Source organism: Heptranchias perlo, chromosome 7 (genome assembly GCF_035084215.1).
Source record: "Heptranchias perlo isolate sHepPer1 chromosome 7, sHepPer1.hap1, whole genome shotgun sequence".
Lineage (NCBI taxonomy): Eukaryota > Metazoa > Chordata > Chondrichthyes > Hexanchiformes > Hexanchidae > Heptranchias > Heptranchias perlo.
In genome coordinates, this window is record NC_090331.1 from 67,347,964 (window position 1) to 67,363,860 (window position 15,897).

At 39.4% G+C, this 15,897-nt stretch overlaps 1 protein-coding gene across 6 annotated transcripts in view; it reads right to left on the minus strand.

The window, feature by feature from the left end:
• Positions 1-15,897, minus strand: part of hecw2b (HECT, C2 and WW domain containing E3 ubiquitin protein ligase 2b) — a 293,802-nt gene that overhangs the window by 75,824 nt on the left and 202,081 nt on the right. For all 6 annotated transcript variants that reach the window (XR_010963450.1, XM_067987771.1, XM_067987768.1 and 3 more), the window contains 5 exons: positions 15,743-15,867; positions 13,968-14,153; positions 12,749-12,883; positions 11,832-11,934; positions 9,107-9,203 (listed from right to left, as the gene is read on the minus strand). Coding sequence is in view for 5 of the 6 variants with exons in the window: in XM_067987771.1 (XP_067843872.1) it covers positions 9,107-9,203; positions 11,832-11,934; positions 12,749-12,883; positions 13,968-14,153; positions 15,743-15,867 (646 nt within the window). In the remaining variant the exon portion in view is untranslated. The remainder of the gene's footprint in view (positions 1-9,106; positions 9,204-11,831; positions 11,935-12,748; positions 12,884-13,967; positions 14,154-15,742; positions 15,868-15,897) is intronic.

The following is a 15,897-nucleotide window of genomic DNA, read 5'->3' on the forward strand; positions in this document are numbered from 1 at the left end:
AATTAGGGAGGGCAATAAATGCTGGCCTTGCCAGCGATGCCCACATCCCATGAACGAATAAAAAAAATTTATCTTTTCCTTTCAGAGGTTGACTGACCGACCTGCATTTTTTCAGTTTTTATTTCAGATTTCCAGCATTGGCATTTTTCTTTTTAATCTCTAGTCTTTACCTTCAATCCTAATGGACAAAATAAAAGGAGACTACTCCTTTTGAGATGTGTAGTGGCAAAATTAGGAATAGAACACTAAAACCTTATATGTTGGCAAGAAATAGAATGATGAATTAGACAAACGAACAAGAATGCAGAGAAGGAAAAAGCCACAGGTTCACAGTAATTCCATTAAGCTTTGAAAATGAACAGCTGCTAACAGCTCATTATTACTCAGGTTCTAAGCTGAGCAGTGCATCAAATTCATTATAAATCACATCACCAGCCTTTCAAAAATCAGGGACAGAAACCAAGGCACAAATTCATTTTAAAAAAATCAACCAGATCCATTAATACTTTAGTAGGTTGCAACTTCAGCCGAGCAACAAATCCCATGAATGAGCAATTAAAATGCAAATGCCCACTTGAGGTTACAGTTGTCAAAGTCAAGCATGCCAGTAATAAATAACCATAACAGGCTAAACTATTGGGAAAGGAACATTCAATTATTTGGCCTGATGAAAGGGTTGGTGTTAGGACTGTGCAACTGCACCCCGCGGGCCCCATGCAGATCCAGTGAAAGGACACCTATGCTCCTTGGGAAGTGCAGAAAGTTACAGAGCACAATCAGGGGCCTCAAGCCAGCCAGCAAGCGCCACTGGTCGGCTCCTTGAAATGTAGCTGTGACGTCGGAGCATGGGAGTACTCAGCTGAAACTAAATGTTAACATTCAGGAATTAGAATATGCCGGTTGAAGGAATCATGATACAATAAGCACTATTCAACAAATATAGTTTTTAAAATTTTTTCTTCTTCTTCCAAGTTTCTCCCCTACTAGGTGTTAACTCCTTGGAGGACAGGTCTACAGGTGCCATTTGGCTAATCAAGATAGCGAGTTTCAGCTGCAATGATCAGGGCTCACTCCAGATACTTCTTCTCACAAATAATGCAAAAGGTCAGATTCCACAGGCAAGCTCTCGCTCAATGCAACAAAATGTGACTTATCCACAAAGTAATCGGCGATATAGTGTGCTCCTTCAATTGTTACCAGATAGCACATAGGAATTTCACCATATGTCATGACAAAAGATGTTAGCCATGCCAAGCACCTTTTAAGGGAGAGAGTAGGGCCTCTTAAGGATCAACAAGGTCATCTATGTGCGGAACCACAAGAGATGGGTGAGATCCTAAATGAATATTTCACATCGGTATTTACGGTTGAGAAAGGCATGGATGTTAGGGAACTTGGGGAAATAAATAGTGATGTCTTGAGGACTGTACATATTACAGAGAGGGAGGTGCTGGAAGTCTTAACGCGCATCAAGGTAGATAAATCTCCGGGACCTGATGAAATGTATCCCAGGACGTTATGGGAGGTTAGGGAGGAAATTGCGGGTCCCCAAGCAGAGATATTTGAATCATCGACAGCTACAGGTGAGGTGCCTGAAGATTGGAGGGTAGCAAATGTTGTGCCTTTGTTTAAGAAGGGCGGCAGGGAAAATCCTGGGAACGACAGACCGGAGAGCCTGACATCTGTAGTGGGTAAGTTGTGAGAGGGTATTCTGAGAGACAGGATCTACAGGCATTTGGAGAGGCAGGGACTGATTAGGAACAGTCAGCATGGTTTTGTGAGAGGAAAATCATGTCTCACGAATTTGATTGAGTTTTTTGAAGGGGTAACCAAGAAGATAGATGAGGGCTGTGCAGTAGACGTGGTCTACATGGACTTTAGCAAAGCCTTTGACAAGGTACCGCATGGTAGGTTGTTACATAAGGTTAAATCTCACGGGATCCAAGGTGAGGTAGCCAATTGGATACAAAATTGGATTGACGACAGAAGACAGAGGGTGCTTGTAGAGGGTTGTTTTTCAAACTGGAGGCCTGTGACCAGCGGTGTGCCTCAGGGATCGGTGCTGGGTCCGCTGTTATTTGTTATTTATATTAATGATTTGGATGAGAATTTAGGAGGCATGGTTAGTAAGTTTGCAGATGACACCAAGATTGGTGGCATTGTGGACAGTGAAGAAGGTTATCTCGGATTGCAATGGGATCTTGATAAATTGGGCCAGTGGGCCGATGAATGGCAGATGGAGTTTAATTTAGATAAATGTGAGGTGATGCATTTTGGTAGATCGAATCGGGCCAGGATCTACTCCGTTAATGGTAGGGCGTTGGGGAGAGTTATAGAACAAAGAGATCTAGGAGTACAGGTTCATAGCTCCTTGAAAGTGGAGTCACAGGTGGATAGGGTGGTGAAGAAGGCATTCAGCATGCTTGGTTTCATTGGTCAGAACATTGAATACAGGAGTTGGGATGTCTTGTTGAAGTTGTACAAGACATTAGTTAGGCCACACTTGGAATACTGTGTACAGTTCTGACTTTTAGGAGAGGTTGGATAGACTGAGACTTTTTTTCCCTGGAGAGTAGGAGGTTAAGGGGTGATCTTATAGAAGTCTATAAAATAATGAGGGGCATAGATAAGGTAGATAGTCAAAATCTTTTCCCAAAGGTAGGGGAGTCTATAATGAGGGGGGCATAGATTTAAGGTGAGAGGAGAGAGATACAAAAGGGTCCAGAGGGGCAATTTTTTCACTCAAAAAGGTGGAGAGTGTCTGGAACGAGCTGCCAGAGGCAGTCGTAGAGGCGGGTACAATTTTGTCTTTTAAAAAGCATTTGGACAGTTACATGGGTAAGATGGGTATAGAGGGATATGGGCCAAGTGCAGGCAATTGGGACTAGCATAGTGGTATAAACTGGGCGACATGGACATGTTGGGCCGAAGGGCCTGTTTCCATGTTGTAAACTTCTATGATTCTATGATTCTAAATCAAAGGTTAACCTATTCAGAAGGAGAGTTATTTACAGCAGTAAGCAGTATAGATAAGCTACTTGAAACAATCCAATACAGAAGTCTAAGTTTTATCACAATTGGTTAACTGGCAAACTAGTCAGATGAGATCTTTTTCAACAGCCTGTGCAGCACTTGAAATGTAGTCTCGTAAACCAACTGACTGTCAATTCCTTCAAGGAACAAACAGAATACAGTCATTGGAGGAATACTTTAGGCACATGCCAACAGAGCTGCATTCCATCCCTGTACCTCACAGCCAGAAAAAAACAAACTACCAGCATGCAAAACTCTTTGGAAAACAGGTCCTGCTGGGCCAGTGAAACAAAAACTATTTACTTAGACAATGTTAACAATCTTCACAAGCTATAAACATGAAGACATGGCCTGTGGTGTTTTATCAGCACCCTGTGTTTGCACCATTTTGCACGTTCCATCGATACCTGATTTGAAGCAGCTTCAACAGTTGCAGCATGGCACAAGAGGCTTATCAATTGGATTATAGTAACTGACACCGAATTTCTTAGATTGCATTTACACAGAAATTATGCCAGTTTCTGTGCCGAACTATCCAACGGGAACCCATGGTGAAATATCTCATTTACCAACACCAGAACAAAATAAGCACAAATGTGGCGTCACCAATAGGGGTAATAGTGAGTGGGATGCTGTCTTCCGCCATGCGTCTCACTCTCAGTCTTTTACCTCTGCAGCTCCTCTTCCTTTTGCATTATTATGTAGAACATGGGTATGCCCAATTGGATGGCCATTCCAACTGCTCAGTCCTTCAAAATGCTTGATGAGGGGAGGGAAGTGGAGGTCCAAAGAATTCCAGGCACACAGAGACTGACAGCACTTTGGTTAAGTATATTGAAGTCTCACCAAGAAAAATTCAAAACAAAATATTATGAAGAAAATCGCCGTCAGGTGAATTTGGGCCGTGCTGTGCCTAAATTTTTTGGGTAAATCCAGGCAACTCGCATGAGAGCTGGTCTTTTGCCTGGGGGCGGAGTTATGGTAAGTGAGTTGCAGAGAGTTTTTGGCAGACGTATCTCGGAAGCTGTGCGAACGATCGAGGAAATTTCGCATAACGATATTTCAGCACAAAACTGGCGTAAATCCATTATCCTTTGAAAAAAATGGTGCAATGGCGCTGTAGAAACTTTCCAGGCCATTGTTCGTTTTGATGCATTCCCTCCTTAATAGTTTTACAGTCAAAATATTCACATATTAGGGATATTTTGTTCTTATCACAGAGTTTCTGTAGGTGTCTCATCACTTAAGCAAATAAGTTGGTTTTAAATGAATGTCAAACTTCCATTTTGAGTGTGGTGTTTTAAAACTAAGACTACAGTAAAGAAAAAGTAAGATATCATGGACAAAAATAATTAATTTCTTGCCAGTTTGAGCGTTGGTAGCCTGTTCAACCATATGGGAGCATCACAGCTGAACCCAATCCAGTCCTCACCCAAAGCCCGTACATGCACAAATCCGCATCGGTGTCACTGGATACCTATCAGGAGCAAAAATGCTAGTTGATTTTCCCTCCTTAACCCTGGGACACGGAGGTCAATTATAGTACTGCTTCAGCTAAGATCAGCTCAAAATGGGCTCTGAACCTGGATTTTTTTGCTCCGTATGGCACAGCTCCTCACTGGATGAACTCACTGAGCCATGAAGGGAGTACCAGTTTTTTTTTAAATTAAAACAAAACTCAATAAATTAAATAAATATTTCATACCAGGGATGCTTTCCAATCTGTAATTTAAATTATTTTGAATAAAGAGATCTCACCCCTGATGAGACAAATTTATTCTAAAAAAGTGGCACCATGCATGTATTAAACACTGCTGTTGCTGTTTTCACACCAGCGTTTGATTTGGGAGCAGGGGAGATTGCAAGAGGATATCATTACACAGCCCATCGATAGTTAAAATGTGAAATGAACTGAAAGAATAGCAGCACGAATGCGCCTTCTCCAAGGTGGTATAATGTGCGCCAGCAATGAAATAATACAGCATTGCTGGGAGAACTGTACATCTGCTGTTCAAATTAACTGGCATGCAAGAAAATTCTTCCGTCAGTCCTTCCACCAATTTTAAAAACACAACCAAACATAACTTTTCACAGCCAACCAAAACACAAAGAAAATAACAAAATGTGCTCAAAAAAGTCCAAACTCTTCATTGTCCAGAAAGCAACTGTATGAATGTACCAAAAGCAGCAGCAGACCACTATACCCAATATATTGGAGTACAGCTACAGTGTTCAATGTCAGACATTGTGGTACTTTTGCTAATTCAAGCCAGACTGAACTGAATAGGTCTCTATGAAACATTATTTATCAGATATGGCAAAAAATCTGGCGCATTGAGGTGACATCACTATTTGCAAATTCAGCAGTAAGAAACTCATCAACAGCTCCCAGTGTGCCTATCATTAATGCAGCCCAGTATCAACAGGAGACTTGTGGGGTCGAGTTTCCGCTTGTTTTCGCTAGTTAACGTCGACGGAATCTGCCGAAACAGCGCAAAAGATCGGGGAATTTTAAACACGAGCGAGTTACGCCCAAAACCACACTCACTCGTGTTTTCCGCAATCTTTTACGCTGGTTTAAGGTTCAATTTGCCCAAATCAGGCCCTGCCCACAAAACTGGCCACGCCCCCAGGTCAAAATTGCAAGATTTCATCGATTGCTGTGGTTCGGGAAGGCTCTTCAAATTGCGCTCATTTTCTTAAGCACACAGGCAGTAGTAGGCACATTTTAAAAGTTTTTTCATATCAAAAAATATTTAATTTGCTAAGAAACCTACTAGTGTACACCAATTAAACTATTAAATGATTCAGTGTAGTTTTTTAAGTCATTTTCAGTGATTTTAAATCAGGTTACTACTCACAAGTGTAGGACTGGACACTCGTACTAAAAATGCTTATTTTTGCTAATAAACCCATTTTCAGCCATATTAATAAAACCATACCAGGTTACCATTCTTAAATACATTAAGGAATTCTTTTTAATAGAAAGAGAAAAAAAATTATGTTCTATTACACTGCCCGATTGCGCTGGTTCATGGAGGATTTTATGTTTGTGATTACGTAAATAAATTTTAGCGGAAACTTGAAACCTAACCTCACCAACGCAGTTTCAAATGCATTTTGGGCACAATTTCCCAATTGCGCCCAAAGTGGAAACTCTACTCCAGAGTGTTGAAACACCCACCTTTGCATCACGGAATCACTGGAAGCCGATTCAGACCTGTACTCTGATGCGTTTCTGATCTCAACCATTTCTGTGGAGACGCACTGAGGGAAGGCAGGGCATCTCCCAATCAGAACTCATCACCATGCTGCTCTTGCGAACCTGTTATTTGTCAGATTTAAGACCTACAAAGGCAGAGACCTAGTCACCCACAAACACACTCAACTTCAAAAAGCATGTATCCTAAAATATATCCTGAAAAAATTAATAGGAGTCCAATGTCTGACAAGAGGAAGTCACTTTGCCATAAAGATTCTGAACTGACTAATTAGTGTTTCATAAACATGCTGTTGAACCGACAGACTTACACTGCCATAATGAACTCTCAAACTTAGTGACATGGGAGAGTAGACAGAAAACAGAGGCTGTAAGAATTATAGTATACATTAAAAAATGTGTACAACACAGAGGATACACACTGGATAGCAATGATATATGGAAAATACGTGACATCGGGACAAGTGCTAAAATAGGCCCGAATGTTACTAATTTGTGCATTTTCGCATATACCATAGCTTCCCAGGATATTTGTATTATATAGTGCCATATAAAAATGTAACTTTATGACAGCATATATTTTAAAAATCAGAACAGATTTCTTCTCATGATTGTGCGCAGTATGTTTACATTTTCCTACATTATGATGTTACAACCGAAAATATTATAAAGAGGGTCAGTTTGAGATGATAGACTTTTCACAATAAAAGATGAGCAATAAATTCTACAGCATTATACTAGTCATTCAATAAATGTAAAAGCCATTACTAGAACACTACTCTGTTAAACAGATAGAAAGCTAGCAATGAGGTGACAAATGGCAAGCTAGAAGCAAAACAAGTCAATCACATTTGAATCTGGAACAACAATACTTCTACAGCAACCTCAGACCAGTACTCAAAGGCTGGTAAAATGCACAGGACTCAGCAGAGTCCCAGATGTTCAACAGTTAATGGAGAACACTGTGGCAGGAGAGAAAATTAGAGAGGAGAGAGAGAGGGAGCGTAAGAGAGAGGGAAAAATAGAAAGAAAGAGAGAATTTTAGAAATGTCATTTTGTTAGACATATTTTTTGTTTTGCAATAGGCACATCCATTCCATATATTTCCGTATACTCCGTTATTGTGTCAGATACCATCAACCTCAATATTGATAATGGAAGGAGCAAGGAAGGCAATGTAATGCACAACATATTTCAGCTTTTTTTTTAAAAACAGAAGCATGCCTAGTGTCCTTAATTCATTAGTGAAATGTAATGATTACAGAATATTCCAGTACAGATTTCCAGGGCAATGTCACATCTGTGCCAGGGAATCTTAAACACAGCTGTTGAAGATACTTCTGGACTTGAATCTTAACTCATATAGTACACCAATAAAAGGAATATACTCCAGGTTGTATAATAAGACCTCAAAAAATGGGGTTTTACCATTGATTAAAATGAGTCAGCCAAGTGCCTAAGTGTTTGTTTGTCTCTTTCATCATTAAAAGCTATTTTTTTTTAAGGTATCCATGAGTTGGTCTGGAGTGGTTGCCATCCAGGTCCACCTTACCTTAATTATCACATTCAAAATGCGTACTGGATGGTAAGCCAGTATCTCTCAATTATTACCCTGCCAATGGAAGCCGCAGGAAGAATCTGTGAGGCAAGGGCACATCATCCAGTCGCCTGAGAATGAAATTGCGCTGCCATGATCTAACAATAAGGAATATAGTTGCAATCTGCACATACTATGCCTTAACATGGTTTTTAAACAGTAAAAGCAGATTTGGCAAAGTCTTTTAAAACAGCATTACTAATGATATGGAGGTACTTTCTTGTAATATTATACAATTTGCTGATGGCACCAAGTTGTGTTGTCAGGTGATGAGGACATTTGAAATGGAAACATGAAACATCTACACAATGAAGGGAGTAATTAATGACCATTCATTTAGAGTATCCAGTCATTACAAAGCAGTTATACACAAGACTAATCGTGTACAGGGGAGCATCTCAAGGGCATCTGATAATAAACCTGTACAGATCACTGGCGAGGTCAAGTTTAGGATATTATTTGCAATATTAGGCAACCTTCAAAAGGACAAAGATGACCGAGTGGAAATATGATCAACTTTTAAAATGCTGAGAAGGATAGATTATAGTTATGCAAGCAGGTTACTTAATTTTGACTGTGTGCAGAGAATTAGATGATGTGAGCGTAAAATTAAAAAGCATCAAACACGACTCAAGATTAGAAGGAATTTTCTTCCAAGTTTTTTTTAAATTGAGAAACTCAGGTAAAGGATATGTCTAACAAATTACAATTAATGCAGTCAATGATCTGCTGATTAACACCTTTTAAAAGGAGTTGCAGACATATCTGGTTAGGAACAGAATTGAAGTTGAGAATAAATTGAAATGATTGAATGCTGCGTGGAACATGATGATTCCTCACTAATGCGACAATAGAAATGTCAAGGAAAGCAACCAGTCAAGGATAAATAATGTAGTAATTAATAATAATAATGTAACAGATATTTGCATTTTTGTTTGTTTTGGGATTAGGATGTGGGGAGAAGCTTTGTTGAACCTATCCTCAGAAAATGAAATGCATTGGGTAGATTCTATAATTGAGTGCGTTGTATATGTTCCATGGAAAGAAAGTATTTGATGAGCTGAATGGCTTTTTTTCCCTTTCATTCTTAGGTTCTTAACAGTAAGCCTTGTATAATTTCGAACATTCATCCTGGAGAATTCCTTTAAGACATTGCAGCATAGATGCAGAGACTAAAATATTGGGGGGCAACTGTACAGAAAAAATGTACAGCATCACACAACCAGCACCACCACTTGGACAATCAATGGGATTACCTGAGTGAGTGATTCCTGATAAGGTCTGGCTGGCGCTCTTGAAGAATTTCAAAGATGTTTGGTTGACGCAGAAATGCTACAATTTTATCATTGTAAGCTGAAAACAACAGAATATCTCATCAGGACAGGGATTATAAAATGGAGAATGCTGAACTGATCTGTACACTGGAGCTGCTGAAATGACCCAACAATTAAGAGATTGATTCATACCATCTACCCAAAAGTAAAAATGTAACTTTTATTGGAACATGTTGTCTGAAGACATGTTAACAAAAGTTAAGAAAGATTAATGTAATGTTGGATCGTCACCCTCCCCCTCTGATTTTTTGCTCCTGTCCATATATCATTCTCCAAGTGAAAGGGAGGGTAGGCTCTCAACTTCAGGACCCTAGAACGAGCTGGAGAGAACCTCTGCTAAATCTGCCCTTGGATTTTCTCTCCGTGAAAGAGATGCTTCCCCTGATATCCTGGTCAATATCTGGAACTCACCATGTAGGACGGACAGACACAAACTCCTGTCCTACCGTTCTGAGTTGCAGGCCATAATTCCATACCTACATGGGCTGTACAAGTTAATACAATACTGAGCAGTCGGTACAATATACCGAGCAAGTCCATGCATCATGCACAAGTCTAATAATCCTCTTCTACTTAATCGATAACTTGCATTCACTTATATCCAAAAACAGCATGTTATTGATAACTGTCTTTGTTCACACCTGAATAACCCCAGTTACATGAAGTCATGCAGCAACAAAATAGTTGTCAACTAATCCAAATATTTTAAAAGCATAGGTTCCTGGAATAAAAATGTCATGAGAGATTTTGCCTCGTTATTAAATGGAAGTACCTGCAAAGACCTCACAGCTGTGAAGATTTTGGAGCAGGCTGCTTCAGAATGCAACCAGTGAAGCCAATATTTCCTCTTTAATGACTAGGATTGTTGGATTGTGTAAGACTAATGTTACAGGCTTGTTTATTTGCTAATTATTCATCAAGAACAGAGAAAGTGTAAACAAATTTTGAAAGCAACTCAACAAAGTAACACTTTGGAATGTGAGTGCTTATGTGGGGATGTGTTGCCAACAAATCATGGATTTGCAAACAAATCTTCTGATTTGGGTTATGGCAGACATTACTCATTAGATTTCAACGGGCTTGATTTTCCTGTGAGCGTCAAACGAACGATGCCCGCAGTTGGTTAGACTTGTACTTGCCCAGAGACATTTCATGGGCTTTTGCACGGCAAGTTCCTCTCATGGGGCCCTCAATCCAACATGGCGCCCTCTCCCAGGCATCTGGGACCTGTGAGAATGGGACAAGCAACTGTCTATCCCCTTAACCAATCAGAATGAAGCATGTTAATAAGCATTGCAGAATCAGAACCAGGAAATGTAAGTTAGAATAGTGAATTCAATGTCAAATCTGCTACAGAAAGTGAAATAAAGAGGGTGAGAAATACTGAATTAAGAAAGAGGTAAAAGAGACAGAAAGAAAAAGTAAAGAATTTTTTTTCCCCAATATCCAGCAACAATTAAAATCTGAAGGAATGAGACTCCACACTTGTATAAGTTAATTTTCAGTGCCAGCAAGGTTGTTTGGCAGTAATTAAGACTTACCACGTCATCAAAAGCGTGCTTAGACTTGAAATGACTTGACGTACCTTTTTTTTGGCGAGAATAGTTTGTATCCATCAGGTCAGTGCAGGAACTTCACGCTGTTCCAGTCATTTGAATGGGGAGCCAGCTGGCGAGATGTCGTTCTGGCGGAGTTTGAGGAGGAGGGTCGCATCTCATACAACAACTTCCAGATTTCCATGTTTGACTGCGCACCTGCGGTCGCCGGAAGTTGCTATACCAGATGCACAGAAATAATGGTGAGCCCTGTTAGCCTCGCCATTATTTTCACAGGAAAATCCGGCCCCATAGATATCAGGAAACTCCAGAATCAGTAATATTCTGAGACATGCTGATAGATCATATGACTCCATGTAAATGAATCAGAACAACAAATTCTCCTATTTCTCAACAAAACTCAAACGGGAAAAAAAACCGATATCATCAACTTCATGTAAATAGGGTCAATAGCTGATGAACAGTAGGAAAAGAGTCCTTTTCGTTTACATTGGTGACTGGGAATTTTGAAACACAAAAAAAAAGTTTGAATAAAATCAGATATATTGTGTAAAGTAGCAAGTAATTATGGGTAAGACTGAAGTTCCATGAATCTCAGAACTCAAAGCAATGCTATAAGCTGCTTTGACCTATGCTTTTGCTGTTCAAGACACTGCTGGAACCAGTCAGGCAATTTGCTGCCACCTGGTGGTGGGAAGCAGCAGCAGCTGTGGGGAACAGGTGCTTTAAAAGAGAAAAATGTAAATAAAATAGTAACAAATGCTGAACAATAATTGTCTCCATAGGGAAATGCTTTATGCTGTTGTCACAAGTACTTGCTCGCTAACAAGGAAGCCAATGTGGGACCTGAGTGACATTATAGGACTCCTAAAAGGTAAAGTGCTACAGTGCATATTGACGTAAAATATATATATGTTGAATTAATAAAAACTTTTATATTTTAACAGGCAGTATAATAAAAGTGTTTAGAAGCAGCTGGATTGTATTATTTGCTTGAATACTTGAGGCTGAGGTCAGGCTCATTCCTGTAGTATTCCTTTAAACCATCAGCTGTACAATTCACCACCAAGTAAGCAGAAAGGTTAACTTACCCACTGGCACCAGGTCCTGATAGTGGTTTCGACTAACGGTGCCAAATGTGCTGGATGGTCTGGGCACAACTGGGGGCCCTGGATGACGAGAGTCATCTGCCACCTAGCAGAAATAATGAGCTATTTAGTGGTGAGGAATGGGATACTACATTCACAGCATTTGTGATTACAATTTTCATGATTAGCTAAAAATATTGCTACGGACTGAATATGCACTTGCATTTTCCCAGGTTAAATGCAAAGTATTTTGCAGTTTTTTCCCACTCCACCTCTTTTCTTGGCTGTCTTGTGCGACACAAGCCCTAACAGAGAGTGAGAAACTTGTTCCCTGGCCTCATCGACAAGGAGATGACCATGAGTGACCCAGGGTGACTCCACTTCTATTATCCCTTTCTTTCGATGATGAGGCTTTCACTCAGTATCTCTCCACTGTGCCAAGGGAAAGATCGGCATCTTATTGTGTGCTTCAACCTGTGTCCTGCCATCACATGAATCTGTTCGTTATGGCTCCAATTTGCTAAGCCTCCACCCCAGCCCAATGTCCGATTTAGTTTTAGAAACAATCGCTGATCTTCAAGCTTATTTGAAAGGTAACTTGTCCTATTTGAAGAAATTAAGTTGTATAAATCTATTCATAATAAAGCTATGTATCCGATGTACAAAAAGCCAATTCAAAAAGTGCACTTTCCAAACAAGAATGAGAAAATGTCTTGTTTAAAATAGAACACAAGGATCTCCGTTTAAATATTTCCTTTTATTAATCACCTCGCATCTTCTAATGCAAGGTGTATTGTAATCTGATAATCCAAATAACATTAGAACACAATGTAATTCCAGCATTAGTCTTGACTCATGAATGTTAAGGCATTTTTTGTCCATCAAAGCAGGCAGTCAAATCAATGGTTACTTGTACCTACCTCACCAGCACTGTGGCTGCGCTGCCTTTGCAAGTGCTGCCGATGAACTAATGCAATCGAGGGTCGAGTGGTCTGAAGAGGAAGCCGTGGGTCTATGAAAGTGGTGCTGCGGGAATTGTGATCAACAAAAAAGGGCTGGAAAAGGACAAATGAAGTCAGCACCAGATTACACAAGGTGCTTGCAACTGTACATGACTATATATAAACTTAACTTAATCTTCAAACTTAACTGAGTAGCCCACTTGAGGTGCCTCAATACTCAATGGATTTTTACCAACCAACTTGTCAGTGGCATTACAGCATACTCCCCTATTCATCAAAATTCTGCCAAACCCACGACCCCTCTCTCATATCCAAAGGAGTTCTTCTGAGGTTAGAAACAAATTCAATTTGAATTCTTTACATTGTGAATGAATAGCAGTAAGAAACCTTTGTACCATATACTCTTTATGAAACTAAGTTCAAGTAGTTTTATTCAGTTTCAGTAGTCTCATCCTCGTCTAACTAATTAATCTCAAAAGGTCCATCATTTAACTGAATTAATAGAAATTGATAGTCAGTTTTGATTAATTTAAGATTGATGACAACTGCCACAAAGGTAACCTGCAGCTCGTAAAATCAGGTGGTCTGACTCCATTTCACATTTCAATCTGTGTAGATCTTAGCTCATTATACAGAGCATCTGCTGCTACTAAACACCTCGACACTCAACTGATTACCAGTTTAGATTAAGTGCTTTATAGGAATATTATGTATAACACTGGTTTATGTGATTCACAGGGACCAGCATGTTGGCCTCACTAAATGTGCTGAGCATAGTAGATCCAGGCTTTTCATCCATTTTTGTTTGGACTGCTACAGGAGGAAAAGAACCTGGCATTGAGCTAAAGAGGGGATAAACGCTTTATCATGGAAAGGAAGCAAAAGCAATCAGTCCTCAGTTTTCTCATCAAATTGCTAAACTTAGGATAAAAGTTATAAATTCTGAAAACCCAATGCAAATGTGGTCAAATTATTTAGAAGTTGAACATTATTTCTGAAGATTGAAATCAATGAATATCTGGTTTTGTACAGTTTGACTCTGGTATTTTTATTGATAAGGAGGGGAAAATGTTTTTTTTAAAATCAGGCTTAATTCTAAAATGCATGGTATCAAATACTGTGACCAAGTAACCACGCATGTGGAGCCCTACTCTCTGTACCATGGGGTCCTACTCACCTTTCCCTGATGGTCATGCTTCATTTCCCAGCCTCTCGGGAGTTCCAGCTGCTTATTAGCAAATAGATTCAGGAATATCACCAGGTCTCGATTATGTTGGTAGCGCTCAAAGTTATGGGCGTCCCGCCTCACTTTGGTGATCATGTGTTTCAAGCATGTGTTGGTTGTAAACATTCGATAGGCACTCTGATAAAAACAATTCAAAATTGAAAAGAATGATCACCACAATATGGGAAATAACCTTACACGGTCTGAGAGATGGGTATTACTTATGATAGTAAGAAAATGCTAAATGAATAGCATGGTTGCAAACATTAACATGCGACAAAATCTTTTTAAAATCCTCTCATATACTCACATTTTACAAATTTCCCGTAGTCCTAGCACAACTAAAGATATAATATTCCATAAAGTATTTGATGATCTATGCCTATATTTTCCTGATGTCTTTCAATCATGGTCTTACCCAAACATCCCTCCAGTCCCTGTTTAAAAACATTTAAATCAATAGAGCAAGACTACTTTTTAGGTTCTAAACAGAGTCAATTCAACGTAGCCATTACTCTGGAAAAAAATAATGCTTCCTGTAATAATGCTTGCCACTTCATGTTCTTTCATTCTATGATTGCACCAAGTTAAAAAACTATCCACAATATCTACTGTTCACAGCATCATGACCTCCCTCTCAAATTTCTTTTCTGCAATGAAAACAAGTTCAATTCTTTGCACGTTTCCTTAGAACCTAAAACATTAAGTCCAAGTCATTCTTGTCACTCTTATCTGAACTCTTACCAATATACCAATACCTTTTGAAGGTAGGATCTGCAGGATACTTCAAACATAGCCTTACCAATGAATTGTACCCAGTTAAAATAACATGTTTTTGACAAACAGATACCCACATGATATATACATTTAAAAAAAAACTTTGTTGCTAACAGCATCGTGTTGATTGGTTATTTTCAATGAAGAGGCAATAATCGGCATCCAAATCATCTTCTTCCTCTACTTTTGCCAATTGACATCCATTGTGTATACATTTCATGTTTGTTGCACCAATGTGCACCACATTACATTTATCCACACAATCCATCTGCTATTCTTTACCTCAATCATTTAATTTGCTTTGAATGCCACTAACCTCCCTTATACACATTACCTGGCCACATATTTTGTTATCCTCAGCAACCTCAATCTTTCTAAAAGTAGCCTCTTCCACACCACTTATGATAAATGGCAGTGCAAAATTGTATAAACATCAGAGACACCAGTCCTGCCACCCCCGCAGAGCCTTGACCATTATCACCACTTCCTGCTAATATTAATAATCCTATATTTAATCCAGTTGGATAAATAAGATGTCTAGTTTGATTAATCCTCAGTTAAATGTGACATTTAATATTTTCCAATGTGTAGCATGGCTTGAGAGGAGTGTGCGGAAGTGAATATGATCGATCGTCAGAGCTCTACAGTTAACTAACACTTTTTAGCATAACGACAGCTCACTAGCTTAGTTCATGCGTCACTTTGTTGGATGTTTGGGTGCATCAATTTCTAAAAAAGCACCAGCTTAACTTGCATGTCATCTGTCCAGATGCTTAAGCATATTCTTTCCTGCAAACTGTTCTCAAGTCTCTAATGTGGTGTCTAACACATTAAAAAATAAGTGTCTGCAGATACCAGAATGCGGTGCAACTAGTATCAGCAGCTGTTCGCTAGCTAGATATACTGATTACTGGAAAAGCGTAAATAAAACAACAGAATAATTATCGTACAGGGTTTGAATGCAGCACTGTGAAGAATTCTGGGCTGGTGAAGAATTTGACAGGAGGAGACTGCAGCAGCAAATTCATCCGGGAGCGGGAGGCAGAGTGAGAGAGTGTAGGCTCTCTTCTGAAATCTGTTGCGACAAAGGGAAAAGTCAAAACCA